Source organism: Lemur catta, chromosome 3, assembly GCF_020740605.2.
Source record: "Lemur catta isolate mLemCat1 chromosome 3, mLemCat1.pri, whole genome shotgun sequence".
Lineage (NCBI taxonomy): Eukaryota > Metazoa > Chordata > Mammalia > Primates > Lemuridae > Lemur > Lemur catta.
Window position 1 is genome coordinate 88960895 of NC_059130.1, and position 19060 is coordinate 88979954.

The 19060-nt window shown below is 35.2% G+C and overlaps 2 protein-coding genes across 3 annotated transcripts in view; both read left to right on the forward strand.

Annotated features, from left to right (window-relative positions):
- Positions 1-19060, forward strand: part of FAF1 (Fas associated factor 1) — a 446948-nt gene that overhangs the window by 374661 nt on the left and 53227 nt on the right. For both annotated transcript variants that reach the window (XR_006734185.1, XM_045548070.1), the window contains exons 16-17: positions 13933-14013; positions 15356-15433. Coding sequence is in view for 1 of the 2 variants with exons in the window: in XM_045548070.1 (XP_045404026.1) it covers positions 13933-14013; positions 15356-15433 (159 nt within the window). In the remaining variant the exon portion in view is untranslated. The remainder of the gene's footprint in view (positions 1-13932; positions 14014-15355; positions 15434-19060) is intronic.
- On the forward strand, positions 7965-8632 carry LOC123635669 (60S ribosomal protein L29-like). Its single transcript, XM_045548071.1, has one exon. It carries the CDS (start codon positions 8007-8009, stop codon positions 8508-8510), a length of 504 nt encoding a protein of 167 aa, XP_045404027.1. The 5' UTR covers positions 7965-8006; the 3' UTR covers positions 8511-8632.

The following is a 19060-nucleotide window of genomic DNA, read 5'->3' on the forward strand; positions in this document are numbered from 1 at the left end:
GCCTCAAGCAATCCTCCTGCCTCAGCCTCTCAAAGTGTTAGTATTATAGGCATGAGCCAGCACGCCTGGCCTTATATCTTTCTTGAAAGCAAAAATAATATTCCAACCACCTTTCACTTAAGCAGTATTAAGCATGTTACTTTTAATGAAAGATATACTTGCTTTCCTTAAGATCAGTAAGATTCCCTGCTCAGAAGACTGCTATGGTCTTCTTAAGCAGAGGTTTTCAAAATTTAAGGTACATAGGCTAGAAATCACCTGGAAATCTTACTAAAGTTCATATTCTGACTTAATCTGAAGTGTGGGGTCCAAGATTCTGCTTTCCTGACAGGCTCCAAATTAATTTCAATACTGCTTGTCCTTGGACCACACTTTGATTGGCAAGGTTCTATCTAAGTACTGCTTCTGTTACTACAATCCAGTCGTCCAGGGTTTTATCTTTGGATCAACAGAATCAAGAATCAGAGCCGGTATTCTGTAGGAGAGATGGCATCAACACTCTAATCCTTGACTATGGTGAGGCCAACCAATTTATTTGTTTCTTTGGTTTAGTAGTTTCTGTAAAACTAGGAGTTACTATTTGAAATGGTCCTTGGCTGCTTATTCTTATCTTTCATATATACTGGAAAATTCAAAAACATTATCTCTTTGAGTATTACTCCATCCTCTGTTATTTCCTCCTAGAATTCTTAGCAGATTCATATTAGACACTGTGATTGTATTCTCTATATCTCTTAAATTTTCTATTGTATTTTATTTCTCTATATCTCTCTATGTTGCAATTTAGGTAATTTCTTCTGATTACTTCCATTTCATTAATTCTCCCCTTCACCTATGTCCAAGCTGCTGTTTAATCTATCCATTAACTTTTTGTAGTATTATTTATTTTTTAAAGCTATATGGCAGTATAATTGATATATAATAAACTGTACCTATATAGAGTGTACAATTTGACAAGTTTTGACATATATATACACCTGTGAAACCCTTAACACAATTAAAATAGTGAACTACTTTCACTCTCAAAAGCTTCCTAATCCATCATCCCTCTCTTCTTCCTCTGTCTGCCAACCCAAGTCCCATGTATCCACTGATCTGTCAATATAGATTTATTTGCATTTTCTAGAATTTTATAAAAATTTAAATCATACAATATATACTTGTTAGTCTGGCGTCTTGCACTCAGCATAATTATTTTGAGATTTATCCACTCTCGCATATATCAATGATTCATTCCTTTTAATTGCTAAGTAGTATTCCACTATATGGATATACCACAATTTTACAATTTTTTGTTTTGATTTTAGCAATTTTTAAAAAAATGGAAGTGGAATTCATATACAGTTAGCCATTGTAATGTATACAATTCAGTGGCATTTAGTGTATTTACAATGTTGTGCAACAACCATCTAGCAATATTACCAATGTTGCCTTTAAGGATAATTTAACATTTGCATTTTAAAGTTTTACATAAATGCCTTTTTAAAAAATAAGGTAAAAAACACAGCAAAGTAGCTCAGAATTACAATATATTGTTTTTTTTCTTTCTCATTAGTTCCTTATATACACATACACAAAAGAAAGCCCAAATAGTCAGCTATACTAAAATGCAGTATTTCAACAGACCCAAAACTTCATTGTTAGCTAACTTGGACCTTAAAACAGGCTGCCAATGTATAGGGTAGATAAGTCCAGCCTCCAGTAGCAGCTAAGCAATATGATATGATAAAATTTATACATGTGAGGCAACTGCCTGAGCTTAGTTCCTGTCAAACAGTCACTGAAACAAACACTGCTGTTTTACTTAATTCACTCTAAATACTGATGTGCCCCTAATCTCCATTGGAAAGACTTTTAGTCTGTACTTTAATACAACTCTGTACATGACCAACATCATCATTTTCATTTAATAAAATCAAGTGGACAAAGCTAAGAATGAGTACTTTCAGTTCCCACCAAATTATTTCTTCTCTGTCTCCTGTTTTTGCTGTTTTGGGATTGTGGCTGAGCAATCTCATTTAACCTTACATTTCAGTGCTATCTTCTTGGGTCTTGAGAGGGTCTGCTTTGTGTTGCTACCCCTGCTATCTGACTGACTATTACTCAGTTTGGAGCACATCTCTTCCTATGAGTCTCTAAGCAAGATTTGGTCTCCATTAGAGAATTCAATTCTCCAAACCCTGTCATGATTGGCTTGCCATGCTTATTCTCTGAAATCTTATGAAGAGAAATTGTTATATTACCACAGACGTTCCAATATCTGTCTGCTCTAAAGAAGAAATGATTTGACAAAAAACTCTGTTGCTGCTTTCAATAGTGTTTATATTTTTTCACAATTTTTTAGCATCCACCTGTTGATGGACATTTGGATTATTTCCTAGTTTTTGACTGTTAGAAATAAAGCTGCTATGAATATTTATGTACATTTTTTCTATTGGGATAGGGCAATATGGTCACTTGTCTTGGGGTCATTGTGCTTAGGACTATTAATAGAATGACTGGATCTCATATGATAGATATCTGCTTACCTTTTTAAGAAACTGCCAAAGTGTTTTCCAAAGTGGTTTTACCATTTTACATTCCCACCGGCAGTGTATAAGGAGTTCCAGTGCCTCCATATCCTTGTCAACACTTGGTATGATTAGTCTTTTTTTTTTTTTTTTTTAGACTAGTCTCGCTCTGTTGCCCCAGCTAGAGTACAGTGGCATCATTACAGCACAAGTGGCTCGTGCAACCTTACACTCCTAGGCTCAAGCGATCTTCCTGATTTGCAAAGATTTTTCTCTCATTCTGTCGCTTGTCTTTTATTCTCACTATCATTTTCTTTCTTTCTTTTTGTAACATTAATTTATTTCCAACATATTCTACAGTGTACATTTTGTATTTAGTGGTAGAATTACAGGTTATTGAAAAAACAGATTTATTATATTGTTGCTTATAATTCAAAAGTAATATTTATTAGTATCTCATGATAACTCACAATAATAAATGTTAGATGGCATTTCCCTGCTTAGGAAATGTTTTATAACTACTTTGTTTTACTTTTTTGGAAATGCTCTCTTTTTTCAATTTCAAAATATTATGGGGGTACAAATGTTCTTGGTTACATGTATTGATGTTGTTATGCTTGGGTCAGGGTTATAAGTGTGCCTATCACCCAGATAATGTTCATTGTATTTGTTAGGTAGGTTTTCACCCATCCTCTCTTCCCCTCTCCCCACTGCTTGATTTCCACTCAGTTTTAATTAATACTCTCCTCTGTGCACATGTGTGCTCATCAGTTGGTTCCAATTTAATAGCAAGTACATGTGGTGTTTGTTTTCCATTCTTCAGAAATTTCACTTAGGATAATGGTCTCCAGTTCCATCAAATTGTTGCAAAAGGCCTTAATTCATCCTTCTTCATGACTGAATAGTATTCCATAGCATACATATACCACATTTTGTTAATCCGCTCATGAATTGATGGGCACTTGGGTTGATTCCACATCTTTGTGATTGTGAATTGTTGCTGCAATAAACATTCGAGTGCAGGAGTCTTCTTGATAAAATGACTGACTTTTCCTTTGGGAAAAGGATTGACTGTCCCCAGTAGTGGGATCGCTAGATCAAATGGTAGGTCTCCTTTTAGTTCTTTGAGGAATCTCCATGCTGTTTTCCATGAAGGTTGTACTAGTTTACAGTCTCACCAACAGTGTAATAGCATTGCTTTCTCTCTGCATCCACGCCAGCATCTATTGTTTTTGGACTTTTTAATATAAGCCATTCTAACCAGACTAAGATGATATCTCATTGTGGTTTTAATTTGCATTTCCCTGATAATTAGTGACATTGAGCATTTTTTCATATGTTCATTGGCCATTTGTGTATCTTCTTTTGAAAAGCTTCTGTTCATGTCTTTGGCCCACTTTTTAATGGGGTTGTTTGTTTTTTCCTTGCTAATTTGCTTGAGTTCTTTGTAGATTCTGGTTATTAGCCCTTTAGCAGATGTATAGCTTGCAAATATTTTCTCCCATTCTGTAGGTTGTCTATTTGCTCTGTTGATTATTTCCTTGGCTGTGTAGAAGCTTTTTAATTTAATCAAGTCCCACTTATTTATTCTTGTTACTATGATTGCCGTTGTGGCCTTCTTCATAAATTTTTTGCCTAGGCCAATATCTAGAAGAGTTTTTTCAACATTTTCTTCTAGAATTCTTATGGTTTCATGCCTTACATTTAAGTCTTTTATCCATCTTGAATCAATTTTTGTGAGTGGTGAGAGATATATCTTCTCTTCATTCTTCCACATGTGGCTATCCAATTTTCCCAGCACCGTTTATTGAATAGGGCTTCTTTTCCTCGGTGTATACTGTTGTCTGCTTTGTCAAAGATCAGTTGGCTGTATGCAGATGGCCTTATATCTGGGTTGTCTGTTCTGTTCCATTGGTCTATGTCTCTATTTTTGTACCAGTACCAGGCTGTTTTGGTTACTATAGCCTTGTAGTATAGTTTGAAGTCTGGTAACGTGATATCGCCAGATTTGTTCTTTTTGCTTTAGATTGCTTTGGCTATTTGGGCTCTTTGCTGGTTCCAAATGAAATGTAGAATTATTTTTTCTAGTTCTGTGAAATATGACATTGGTATTTTGATAGGGATTGCACTGAATCTGTAAATCAACTTGGGTAGTATGGATATTTAAACAATATTGATTCTACCAATCCATGATCATGATATGTTTTTCCATTTGTTTGGGTCATCTATGATTTCTTTCCTCAGTGTTTCATAGTTCTCTTTGTAGAGATATTTCACTTCCTTGGTTAAGTATATTCCTAGGTATTTTATTTTCTTTGTAGCTATTGTGAATGATATTGAGTCTTTCATTTGACTCTCAGCTTGACTGTTACCAGTGTATAGGAATGCTACTGATTTATGTACATTGATTTTGCAACCTGAGACTTTGCTGAATTTATTTATCAATTCCAGGAGTCTTTGGGGTTTTCAGGATGTAAGATCATATCGTCAGCATGTTTTATAACTCTTAATTCCACTATTAGATTAATAGCTTATAATTGTATAGTAATAATATTTGTCTTCTGTGTACCACAGGTTTAATTTTTAACTATGATTTTTAAACAGTTTTTTTATTTTTTATTTTTATGGATATGTAATAGTTGTATACTCTGGTTTCTCTTCAGATCGTATAAATCTTTCACCTTTTACATAATAGTTGTATGTATTTATGGGGTATATATAATACTTTTACATGAGCATACCCACTATCATTTTCAATTATCTTTAGGAGAGTAGAAGTTTTTCATTTTGTTGAAGTCTAATTTAAATATTTTTTCTTTTATGTGTGATACTTTTGGATCATATGTAAGAAATATTGCCTAACCCAAAGTCACTATTTTCTCCTATGTTTCTTCTATAAGTATTATACCTTATATGATCCATGGTCTATAATCCATTTGAGTTAAATTTTGTATATAGTATACATATGAATTGAAGTTCTTTCCTTTTTGGGGGAAGGGAAGGACTGATGGATATCCAGTAGTTCCAACACTGTTTGTTGAAATGGTTATCCTTTTTCCACTGAATTCTTTTGCATCTTTGTCAAAAATCACTTAATCATATATGCATAGATCTATATCTGGACCTCATTCTGTTCCATTGTTCTTTTGTCTATCTTTACACCAGTATCATATACAATTACTTTGGCTTTATAATAAAATCTTGAAATCAAGTAGTATAAGCCCTCTAAGTTAGTTCTTCTTCTCATAGTTTTTTTGGCTATGCTAGGTCCTGTGCATTTCCATGTGAATTTTACAATCAACTTGTCAATTTCTACAAAAAAATCTTGCTAGTATTTTGATTGAAGTTGTGTTGAATCTATAGATCATTCAGAAAGAATTGACGTATATAAAAATATGGACTCTTCTAATCCATAAAAATGCTATATCTCTCCATTTATTTAGGTCTTCCTTAATTTCAGCAATGTTTTGTTTTGTCAAATTTATCCCTAAGTATTTTATATATTTTAGGCTATTACAAATGATATTTTAAATATTATAAGTTCTGATCATTCTTTGCTAGTGTATGGAAATATAGGCTGGTCCAAGTACAGTGGTGTTTACAACTAATTAATCACAACCAGTTACAGATTTCTTTGTTCCTTCTCTACCCTCATTTCTTTACTTGACTAGCCTAAAAAAGAAAGAAAGAAAGAAGGAAGGAAAGGAAAGGAAAGGAAAGGGGAAAGGAAAGGAGAAAGAAAGAAAGGGAGGGAGGGAGGGAAGGAAGGAAGGAAGGAAGGAAGGAAGGAAGAAATAAATAAGTAAGTAAATAAATAAATAAATACAGTTGCTTGTTAGCTATCTATTTTATATCTTGCAGCCTTACCTAACAACTTACTAGTTGTAATAGCTTTTGGTAGAATTCTTAGACTTTTCCACATTTCTAATCATTTTATCTGTGAATAAAGAGAGTTCTGTTTCATCCTCTCCATCCTAGATGCTTTTTATTTCTTTTTCTTACCTCATCAGATTTAAAAAATCATTCAGTGAAATTCACCATATAATCATCTCAATAGATGGAAAGCATCAGACAAAAGCTAATCTATTCCTGAAAAAATCTTTCAGTAAAACAGGAATAAAACAGAACTTCCTTGGCCTGAGAAAGGACATCTGTGAAAAACCTACACCTAACATCTTACTGATGAAAGAGTGAATGTTTTCCTGCTAAGATCAGGAAAAAGGCAGGGATATCTGTTCATATCCTTCTATTCACCGTTAACCTGGCAGTTCTAGCCAATCTAATAAGCAGTTTCTCTATTTCCCCTTTCCTCAGCCTCTGGCACCTCTAATCTACTTTCTATTTTTTTTCCTTTTTTTTTTCAAACAGTCCTTAACTAGAGACAGATAATCTATTTTTTGTCTCTCTGAGTTTGCCTATCCTAGGTATCTCATGTAAGTAGAAATATACAATATTTGTCCTATTGTGTTTGGCTTCTTTCATTTAGCCTAACTAATGTCCTCGAGGTCCATCTGTGTTGTCATATGTGTCAGAACTAAATTCCTTTTTATAGTTGAATAATATTTCACTACAGGTATATACCATATTTTGTATATGTATCCATTCATCTATTGATGGACACTGGGGTTATTTCCACCTTTTGGCTATTATGAATAATGCTGTTATGAACATTGCTTGGTGAGCATTTATATATCTTTTTTAAAAAATGTCTATTCACATCTTTTGTCATTTTTGAATTGGCTTGTTTAGTTTCTTTGTTGTTAAGTTATAAGAATTCATTATATATTCTAGATATTAATCCTTTATCAGATATGTGATTTGTAAATATTGTCTTTTATTCTGTGGATTGTTTTTTCACTTTCTTCATGGTGTCCTTTGATACACAAAAGTCTTTAATTTTGATAAAGTGTGATTTATCTACTTTTTCTTTTTAATGCCTATACTATTGGTGCCATTCTGAGAAATCATTGCCTAATCCAAGGTCATGAAGACTTTCACCTATGTTTTCATATAAGATTTTTATAGTTTTAACTCTTAAATTTAGGTTTTTGATCCATTTCAATTTTTTTTTTTAATTAGGCATAAGATAAAGGACCAGTTTCATTCTTTTGCATGTGGATATCCAACTTTTCCAACACCATTAGTTGATTGTCCTTTCCCCATTGAATGGTCTTGGCACCCTTGTTCAGATCAATTCACCTTATATGTGAGAGTTTCTTTCTGGGCTCTCTATTCTATTCCATTGTTTTATATATCTCTCCTTATGCCAGTACCTCACTATTTTAATTACTGTAGCTTTGTGGTAAGTTTTGACATCAGAAAATGTGAGTCCTTCAACTTTGTTCTTTTTCAAGATTGTTTTGATATTAGCGGTCCCTTGAGAGTCCATACAAATTTGGGGATGGGTTTTTCTATTTATGTAAAAAATGCCATTAAGATAACAGTGAAGCTCTTCCGGTCCCAGGCTCTTCAGCGGCTGCGGGTTACAGTGTAGACATGGCCAAGTCCAAGAACCACACCACACACAACCAGTCCCAAAAATGGCACAGAAATGGCATCAAGAAACCCCAATCACAAAGATATGAATCTCTTAAGGGGGTGGACCCCAAGTTCCTGAGGAACATGCGCTTTGCCAAGAAGCACAACAAGAAGGGCCTGAAGAAGATGCAGGCCAACAACGCCAAGGCCATGAGTGCACGTGCTGAAGCTATCAAGGCCCTCGTAAAGCCCAAGGAGGTTAAGGCTAAGATCCCAAAGGGCATGAGCCGCAAGCTCAGTCGACTTGCCTACCTTGCCCACCCTAAGCTTGGGAAGCGTGCTCCTGCGCGCATTGCCAAGGGTCTCAGGCTCTGCCGGCCAAAGGCCAAGGATCAAACTAAGGCCCAGTCTAAGGCCCAGTCCAAGGTCCAATCTGTGGCTTCAGCTGCAGCACCAGCTTCAGTTCCAACTCCAGCTCAGGCTCCCAAAGGTGCCCAGGCCCCTGCGAAGGCTCCAGAGTAGAGGCCTCTGTCTGCCAACATGAGGACAGAAGGACTGGTGTGACCCCTGGGCTGCTGTCTGCATGGGGCTGGGGTCCTCCTGTACTGTTTCTATGAATAAACCTGAGGCAGGATCTGTTAAAAAAAAAAAAAAAGATAACAGTGAATTGTTTCTTAAAGAGATTTTTAAATAAGAAAATTATTTATTAATTTACCTATGAAGCTCCCACTTCCAGTTTTCTTTATGACTTTGTCTTAACACAAAGACATTCCTCTGTGGTATAATTTTTGTTTTACCTGAAAGACTTCCTTTAACTTTCACTCTAACACACATGCTAGTGATGAATTCTTTTAGCTTTTGTATGTTTGAAAAGCCTTTATTTCACCTTCAGTTTTGAAAGATATTTTCAGTGGATATAGAATTCTAGGTTGATAGGGTTTTTTTTCTTTCAGTACTTTAGAGATGTTGTTCCACTGTCTTCTCACTTGCAGTGTTTCTGATGAGTTCTCAGTCTTTTTGCCCCTATGCATATTTCATCTTTTCTCTGACTGCTTTTAAGTTTCCTTTTTTTTATTAATTTTAAGCAATTTAATTGTGATGTGTCTTGATGTAGTTTCTTCTTGTTTCTTTTGCTTGATGTTTGCTTAGATTCTTGAATCTGTGGCTTTGTAGTTTTCATCAAATTTGAAAAAATTTTGGCCATTATTTCTCAAAGTAGTCTTTCTTCCCCCTGCCTCCTCACCCCATTCCCAGACTCCAATTCAACTTACATTCAGCTGCAGAAGTTATCCCAGAGATAACTTTTATAACTCCCTACCTTGATTGAGTCCAAAGTAAGGTCTCTGGTCACAACTGGGCCTCTAGGTAACCAAGATAGATAACCTACCTTGTCAGGTTCTTTATTACCTTATTATTTACATCTCTGATTTTCAATTTGCTCGTTATTTCTGGTACCCAGAAACTTTTCTTTGTTTCTTTCTGACATGCTCAATAGTACTTTTTAAACATATTTGTTATATTTTATCTACTATCTCTAAGTATTTATATTGAGAGAATTTCAGGTTATCTGGATTCATATCTCTTTAGGGATAGATAGCAGGGCCATTTCCCTGTTTAAAAGGACATATTTATTAAAGAGCAGGGTATGCATTCTAACCTGGGCATTGAGAAAAACAAATAAATGTCACATGTGTGTATGCATCAGATAAGTATTTGAAGAAATCATAACCTCTACAGCCTGCTTCAGTTTGGTAATTCAGAGTTTTATATTAGTCTTTTGAGAATTAATTAATGATTACTAATCTTCAACACTGTTGAAGGGTAATAAATTACATCTAAATTCCATTTTTGGTTAATTCTTCCTTTGGGAACCATTTGACAGCTCATAAAATGTCCTCATTATTTTCAGTGGACACTATTTTTAGTGGGTTATAGTGAAATCTGATTCAATGGCTATTATCTCAGAGATATAGGACTATACTGAACCCATCTAGTGTGCTACAGAAGGAGAAAACGTAGGCTTCAGGGTGAGAATGACTAGGTTTGAATTCTAATTCCAGCACTTCTCAACAACTCATAGTACTCCGGATAGGAAATATATTTAAATAAAAATTACTAGTCTGAAGAATACTTTGAGCCTCTATGACTTTTGTTATATAACTATTGAGCACTCATAATTCCATTCATTCATACAACAAATATGTATTGGATGCTTGTCATATAGTACCCTGGATGCTATAGGAGATATTTCATATATATATATATATACACACACACACACACACACACACACATATATACATATATATACATACATACATACATACATATAGAGTCTTTTCCCTCTGGGAGCATACAGCTCAGGTGGGGAGCAGTGAGATAAATACACAAATGAGTGTAGCACCAAGCAGTATGAGAGCAGTGACAAGTATGCTATAAATGAAAGGCTCCAGTTGAGGCTATCACTTACCTCTGAGCAATACAGCTTCTTAATTTGGTGTGACGAGGAGTGGGGTGTTTTGTTTTGAGACAGGGTCTTGTGCTGTCACCCTGGCTAGAGTGCAGTGGTATCATTGTTGCTTACTGCAACCTCAAAATCCTAAGATCAAGAGATCCTCCTGCCTCAGCCCCTCCCAGTGGCTGGGACTATAGGTGCATGCCACTATGCCCAGCTAATTTTTCCATTTTTTCTAGAGATGGGGTCTTGCTCTTACTCGGGCTGGTCTCTAGCTCCTGGCCTCAAGTGATCCTCCCACTTCAGCCTCCCAAAGTGCTAAGATTACAGGTGTGAGCCACCTTGCCCAACCACAAGGAGTGTTTTAATACCAAAGTAGCCTAAGCAGCACTTAATACCTATTTCTGAATCTGATCATCTAGCTGTTCCACCTCTACTCAATCAATGTGTAGAAATTTCTAGTTACTTTGATGTGTCCTTTCAGATTTAGAAACGGGGACCTCCACAAGGACAGCTTTTGTAGGGCACAGGAGAAATTCCAAGAGACACATCTACAAGTTATGAGAACAAATTTATACACGAAATGTTAACCACAACACCTGAGATTTTCTAAAAAGTCTAATAATACAGAATAATATGGCAAAAATGCCTAAGCAGTTTTCTCTAATTCCCCAAATTGAAGATACTGTGAACAGGACAGTTTAGAGAGGTAAGTACAGCATCTACAGAACAAACAAGAAGTGATAGCCATTCACAGCCATCTCCCAAACATGCAAGAAGGTATGACCATGATGAATTTAGGGAAATTCATCCTGGGCCACATGCCTGAGCCAGCCCATCTGCCAGGGTGGTCAGAGAGGGCTGTGGGCAAGGGAAAGAGTGCACAACAGGTGCTACATTCTGATTCTGTGGCAGAGATCCTTATATTTAATGGCCTTTCCTATCTGTTACAATCTGTTTTAAAACAGAGCTGTTTACTTAGAATGCTTTTATTATAACTGTATTTGTGCTCAAAGGGCTTCCAGCTGTGATAGCTTTTAGAATGTCCCTTTGTTATGTGTATATAGTGTCATAACAGTTCATTCCTGCCCAAACAGTCAATTTCATTGACGCTGATGGAGCTGCTTTATGCATGAGCTGTATCTTGTTCCTTTTTAATTCTTGCTGTAGGCAATAAGTATTTTATGCCTGGAAAGATGATTCATTTATTCAATATATGCTTATGAAATACCTCTCAAAGTCTAGACAGTGTGTGGAATACAGAGGTATAGAATATGGACAAGTTCTCTGCCTTTGTGGAGCTTACAGCATCATGAGGGAGTCCTATATTAAATAAATAATTATACAATAATTAATTGCAACTGTGATAAATGCTTTAAAGGGAAAGTATAGAATGTTATGAGAGAAACCTAAATGAATTTGAAGGGGAAAAGTCAGAAAAGTAAGATCAAATTAAATTTTTAATTAGCCGGGTGTGGTGGTACACGCCAATAGTCCGAGCTACTTGGGAGGCTGAGGCAGGAGGAGGATCACTTGAGTCCAGGAGTTTGAAGTTGCAGTGAGCTATGATGACAACACTGCACTCTAGCCTGGCTGACAGAACAAAACTCTGTCTCAAAAAAAAAAAAAAAATTAAAATTTTAAATATCTTAAATATTTCCCCAATTCAAATATAGAAAGGTAAGATTACTCCCATAGTTTGTTGATTACATTCAGGAGATATATAAATTTGGAAAGATAGACTTATCCACAGAGGTGTAGGATCCTCAGAAGTTCAAGCCTTTAATTTAATAGATAACTGAAAGGAGAAATGTTATTTACTCAAGAACACATTGCTTGCTACTGGTAGAGGTAGGACTTGAACACAGATCTGCTAATCTTTTCATTACCTCTCCTCAGTAACTTGAAAAATAAAGAAATTGTATATCAAATATAGATCAACTATGGCCAAATGAACTATTAAGTGGCCACTTTGTACAAACTTGTGTTTTGGGTGGAGGAAAGAGTTACAGAGTAGTGAATTAGGCAAATGCAAATATAAACAGAAATACACAAAATATTCCTTATCAGGCTGGTTGTATCTAGTCATAGTAAAACCTTAATAAACAGGCCAAAGTGAGAGAGAGTCAGTTGGAATTAGTGAAAATATATTTAAAGGAAAATGCTTCTCTTTCTTTGAAATGTAAATACTAACTGCTAAGTACAAGTCTCTAATTAGAAGTTTTTAAAACCCAATTTTATTCATGTGTAGTATTATATGATGTATAAATTATTCTGAATACTTTGCAGCCTAAGTGTTAAACATGGTTCCTGATATTTTGTAGTATAACAGTTAGCTTCAGACCAGCAACATTTAATTCTTTATTTGAAAAATTGGGAATCAATGAAATGTTACTCTTCATACCTGAGCTTCTGGAATTAGTTGAATTATTGAAACTAGAAGAAGTATTAGGCTTCACCCAGAAGGCTGGTCTTGGTTAGGTATCAGAGAGAGCACCTAAGAGAATCCTGAGGATATATTCAGCCTTGAATTGGGGAGACAAAAAGTAAGAAAGCATTAAGTTAAACCATATGAAAATTCCAGTTTTATAGGTCAAAAATAGTTAAATATTGCTGACTTTATATGATTCAGCCTAATAAACAAGTGATTGAAAAGGGAATCTACACTCTAATATAGACAAGTGTGGATATTTATTAAGTACGTATATATTGGCTATACTTCCGAACTTAACAAATGAGAAATTCTGTCAGTGAATTAACTTTTAATTTTATAGGGAATCATGATTTAAATATAGGCAGATGGTATAATCACTTCAGAAGCTAAAAATATTCTAAAAGATTTTCAACTTAGTTATCCGCACTTCCTGAGTATGAATGTAGTGGGGAAATACTTATTCGATAACCAAAGCTTTAGAGATGTGATATGGAATGAGGTTAACCAGGGTATTTTGCCTTCAGCCACTTTCTATGCTAACCGGGGGATTATTTCCTAGTCTTTTACAACTCCCTTCCAGTCCTTAGTTTCAATACTGACAGTTTCCAAGTTTATCTCAGGAAAATCAGGAGAAAGGGGGAAGAGAACTAATACTTAGGAAAATGAACTAAGTGCCAGATCCTTTGCTAGACAGTTTATATATCATTGCATTTAATTCTCACAATAACCATATAAGGCAAATATTATTTCTGTTTTACAATTGAGGAAACTAAAACCTAGAGAAGTTAAATTACAGAAGGTCAAATAGTTTGTAAGTGGTATAGCTAGGATTCAAACATCCTTATTTTCACTATGTACCATTGTTCATCATACTATTTCCCTATTTATATCTTATATACCTAAAAATTTTAATAATTATAAATAAATTATAAATTATAAATTTTAATAATTATAATAAATTCACACAGTAGGACAAAGGCATTATCATTGGTGTTTTCTTTTCTTAAACAAAATAATATGGTAAAATGCATTTGAATCTTTGTCTTTCTTTTAAGGATGAACGTGAAGCCAGAGAAAATGTGAAAAGAGAGCAAGACGAGGCTTATCGCCTTTCGCTTGAGGCTGACAGAGCAAAGGTAGGTTTGGTCAGATGACTTCTGGGATAAAGCACTCAAACCTAAACAGTCTTTCATTATTAAAATGCCAGCCTTTTAATCACTTTGATCCCTAAAAAGATTGTGTTTGCAATGGATAAAGCTAGATTCAATTAACAGAAAGAATATAATTCTATCAATGGTTCTCAATACATTAACTGCCATGTGAGTTGTAGTTAACCTCACATTAGTTTTGAGCCTGGGGCCTCGTGAAGCATATATAACTCACACGTTTCTTCACCTTGGGAGTCACGTGAACTATTTTTCAAGTTGCATACAACTCATACAGAAGACAGTAAAAAATAACAAATTTTTCATTAAATTAGAAAGGATCATTTTATTTTTGCAGTTTTGATTCTATTTTTATAATAAAACACTGTGGGCCCTCCCCAAAATTTTTTTTCTAGTGTGGCAGTCAACGTGTTAAGGCATGCTTCATTTTGACGATAAGGTTTGTCTCAAATCATGAAAAATGAAAACAAGAATGAGCCTTGTATCTATTTTATTTGTTTTTTAATTGGTCTTTAATAGAAGCCAGCAATATTTTAAAGGGTCTTTAGGTGATTGTAATGTGCAGTCAGGGTTGAGAACCACTGATTTGTTTAATACTTCTTGAGCACCTGCTTCTGTATTGGGCATGAAGAAGGAGAGGAAAATGAATAAGCCTCAGGTTCTGCCCTGAAAGGAGGGCTCACAAATGTGGTGTAGTAGATTAAGTCAAGAACACATCTAGCTGTAACATAAGGCAAGGATCCTAAGTGTCACAAGGGAAGTACTGACTTCTGTGAGAGTTCAGTGAACAGGAGTTTCAGTGGAAATTTTTTTCTAAATTTTGGAAAGCCAGGAAGTAGGCATATACTGGGAAATGTTTTAAAGAAGAAATGGTGTATGTGAACTGGACATAGAAAATGGAGTAGGAGGGAAGAGAAAGTAATATAAGCTAGCATCAAGGGTCTAGAAAATATGGAGGATGGAGAGAAGTTAATGTGAATAGAGCTTGAGCACAGAAGAGATAACAAAAAATGCCAGAAAGGAAAACCAATGAAAGGTCCTGAAGGATCTTAAATGCCACATTACCCAGAGCTATTGAAGGTATTTGAAAAGGAGCCCAGCATTTTTAGAGAGCTGTGCTCTGTTGTTGCTTTCATTTCCATTCTTGTTTGGGAGAAAAACGTTTCCATTACCACAGTGTACCTCCAAGTCATGCTGGGAGTGAGCCCTTTGAATATAACATGCTCCTTCTACCTTGATTTATTTATTTATTTATTTTTGAACAGCGTGTATTGAGTATTGAGTGCTTGCTTCCTTTCTATTTTATAAACAGAGGGAAGCTCATGAGAGAGAGATGGCAGAACAGTTTCGTTTGGAGCAGATTCGCAAAGAACAAGAAGAGGAACGTGAGGTACGGCATAATTTTAAGAAAAGTTATTCAAAAGCTGAGTTATATTTCCACTGTATTTGATGCTGAGGCTATTAATGTTTCTTTTTTTTATTTCAGTATATTACGGGGGTATAAAAGTTTAGGTTACGTATATTGCCCTTGCTCCCTGCCCCCGATATTTCTTATAACTTATTTTTTTCTACTTTTCCCAGACTCATTTTAGTATGGAAGACCTAACTTTTCCTTAATCATTCCTGATCTGTTGTATGGAACTCTTAGAGAACTTAATCTTTTACTAAATTCACAGCTTTCTATAATCTTCAATTCCGTTCCCCTTTTTCTGCCTGATAAATACTTTCTTGCCTTCCTTCCTGGATATTGTCTCACCTCAAGAATAGAAAGTATCTTTCCTGTCCCTTCCTCAGCCTTCACTTTACCCACCAAAAGATACTACAGGTTACTTCTGCAACATCTTGCATTGGGTTCCTGGATCCACTTAGCTTAGCTGATCTTTCTCCCCTCTGAGTTGATGTCATGTCCATACCAATACTGAGAATTTTTCATTCACTTGTTTTGCAAACACTTTTTGGATACTTACTACGTACCCAGAATCTGTTAGGGCATACTGATGTAGACATGGATCCTGCCCTCCAGAAGTTAATAGTCTTATAAAAATAGGGTTGTAATACTATATGTAAAAGTTATCATAGAGGTATGCCTAAAGTGCAGTGGGAACAAAAAGAAGGGGAATTAAATGACTTCCTAGGTTGGCTTCATAGTAAAGGACTTTTATTAATAAAACTTTTTTCTAGACATGAGATATAATGGCAAGATTCACTTATAAAAAGAAGAAGCCCTCTAACAAGTGACAGAAAGGCCTGGAGGGCCCTAAGTGGGGTTGAGGAAAATTCAGTCATCATTTTCAGTCAAAGGATGCCACCCACCTCTTTCACTTATTTAATACATGCTTTTCAAACAAGAACTGTGCTGAGCACTGAAGGGAAACAAAGGATAATAGAACATTTTCTGCCTGCAAGACAAGATCACATCTTGGAGAGAAGCTATAACATGTCTACAAGTAACAGCAAATCAAGGGAAAATGTGCTAAATGACATAGAAAAAGTTAAAAGCAAAATATTTAGGGAGTTCAGGACCAAAGGAAAAATCTTTTATAGGTTCGATAATCAAACAACATATGGCAGAAGTAATATTTGAGCTAGGTCTCGAAAGATGTGTGAAATTTCACTGTTTGGAAATCATAGTTTATCTATGTTAAAACAATTATTGAGTAACTATCACATAGGTATAAGATACTATGCCTGACAAACCTTAGTCTCTGCATTCTGAGGATTCTCAATAATGGAAGGTAGAAAATTGTTGATTATCTTCTGTGTATCGAATACTCTGCTAGCTGCTTTACATATGCTCACTAACCATTAAAACAAGCTACAAGGTTAGAGATTTCTCTTTACAAGTGAGAAAACTGAAGCTCATTGAGGAGTCACACATACAGAAATGGGAACAGCCGAGATTTTCACCTAAGTCTTTGTGACTACAAACCTCATGTTCTTTCTTATACTTTATTCCAGTGCAAGGCCGTATATCATTGTATGTGTCCATAGTAGTCATATATGCAGAGTTTCACAAAAGTTTAGATAAGAAAAAGATTAGTCATTATCCTTTTAAGCTATTTTAAGAAATATACTTTTAAAACTTAGGATTCTTATTCCATTATGCTCTATTTTATACATGCTCTCTCTCTCTTTCTCTTAATAATATATCTTCAACCACCCTGGTCTGCTAAAATGTTAAGGGTATACAATTAACTGCATGTTCCAGATCTAGAGCTTGGCAGCTTATGTACTTTCTTCTGATGATTTGCCTAATTTAACCTGGGCCAAAATTTTCTCTCTTTTCCAAATGTAAATCCTATCCTTTCATAGAAGACACTATAAATATGTTTTAGCATAACTCAATATATATGTTCCAGCTGTTAACATGTGAGAGGATAAGGCGGGGGGGAGGGAGGGCAGGTAAGATTTTGCACCTAATCTTTACTTGCACTTGTCCATTGATGTGCTCCCATAAAATGCACGTTCGGATAATACTGTGGACTCTACCCTCCTTCACCTGAAAGTCACAATTAAAGGCTCTTATAAGTCTCACCATAAAGAAACTGTTATCTTAATTTAATCCAATTTTATCCAAACTTGACCCCCCCTTTTTTTTTCATGGAATACTAATTAACATATGTTAGCATACTAGTGTGTCACAAACCCCTGTTTGGAAAAAGCTGGTATTGTACAACCTCTGAAGAAACTGAGACCCAGAAAGATTATATGGTTTGCCTGAGGTCACCAAACTGGTTGCACACATAATCTGGATCAGATTATGGTCACCTGACTTTTCACAGTATCACTACCTTCCTTCTAACTGGAAATCCTAACTGGTATAATTAGATCGAGAAATAAGAGTAGGTTTATTATTTTTATTATCTCTAGTATTTGAAGATCCTTTAGAAAAATGAAGTATTAAATAGTTAAATCGCCTTGGTTTTAGAGAAATTCCTTACTGGTGGACTTCATTTTGCTGTGTGATAACTATTGGAGTGAAATCAGTAAAATCTAGAAAAGTATATTGATCTCGCCCTTAGCCCTGATAAGGAGAAAGGCTATAAGACTATTCTGAAAGAAAAACAAAGAAATAACAGCAAAGATCTCACCCTATTTTACTAATTTATATATTTACTTATCCTTTGTAAAATCAGTTTTAAGAAACTTAGATAAATACATACAATTCAAAGGGATTAAAAAAAAAAAGAATAGGTAAAGAAATCAGGGCAAAGGACAAATAATGAAAGACAAATCCAAAGGTAAGATTAACATGTTGACAACAGATAATCCAGTACAGGCACCAAATCTGTGTGACAGGGTTCTATACATTTGTTCAACATGAGCCATAAAATTTGTTCTATACTTCTCTTGGGCCAAGGCAAAAAACAAAAAAAATTATGGTTTACAAGTTTTACTTTGTGTGTAACATCAGATAAAGGCCAGTCTCCCTGAAAGTGCCCACGTTTTTCTAGCACTGAGACTTCAGAGCACTGTTTCCTGTGGTTCCTATTCAAAAGGAAGCTGTGCAATGTGGTGAATACTATCCTCAACTATATCCAATAGCTACAGTGACAATAGCAAGTCATATGGGCCAGCTTCTTATAACTTTTTAAATATAATTCTGGGTCATAAGGCTAAAGCACAATTTAGTAAAATCATCTCTGCAAAGGCCCAAATAATACATTTTTCTGGTAGCCTGGTTTAAGGGATGGATTTTATAATAACTAGAGGAATATGCGAACTACGTATCTTCCAAGAAAGCCTTCCTGAATATTGTTTTTTGCCACTGAGTTTTTGGTAAGTACCCTAGGTTTTAGCTCAGCTCTTTGACTCCCAGGTCAAACAATACATGGACAAATTTAGGACATGGTCTAATAATTAGAGCTATGGCTAAAAGGGCTAAAGTTTGGAGAATCATGGGTAGGAGAAAATGGACATAAAGCTATTCCCTTTTGCTGATGGTTCCCTTAGATAGAAAAAAAAAGTTAATTTTTGCCTATCTACCCAAAGTTGGTTCCTTTTATGCCTTGGTGCC

Excerpts from the sequence above, each read along its gene's own strand:
- LOC123635669 (XM_045548071.1), top strand. The coding sequence starts at position 8,007 with ATGGCCAAGTCCAAGAACCACACCACACACAACCAGTCCCAAAAATGG.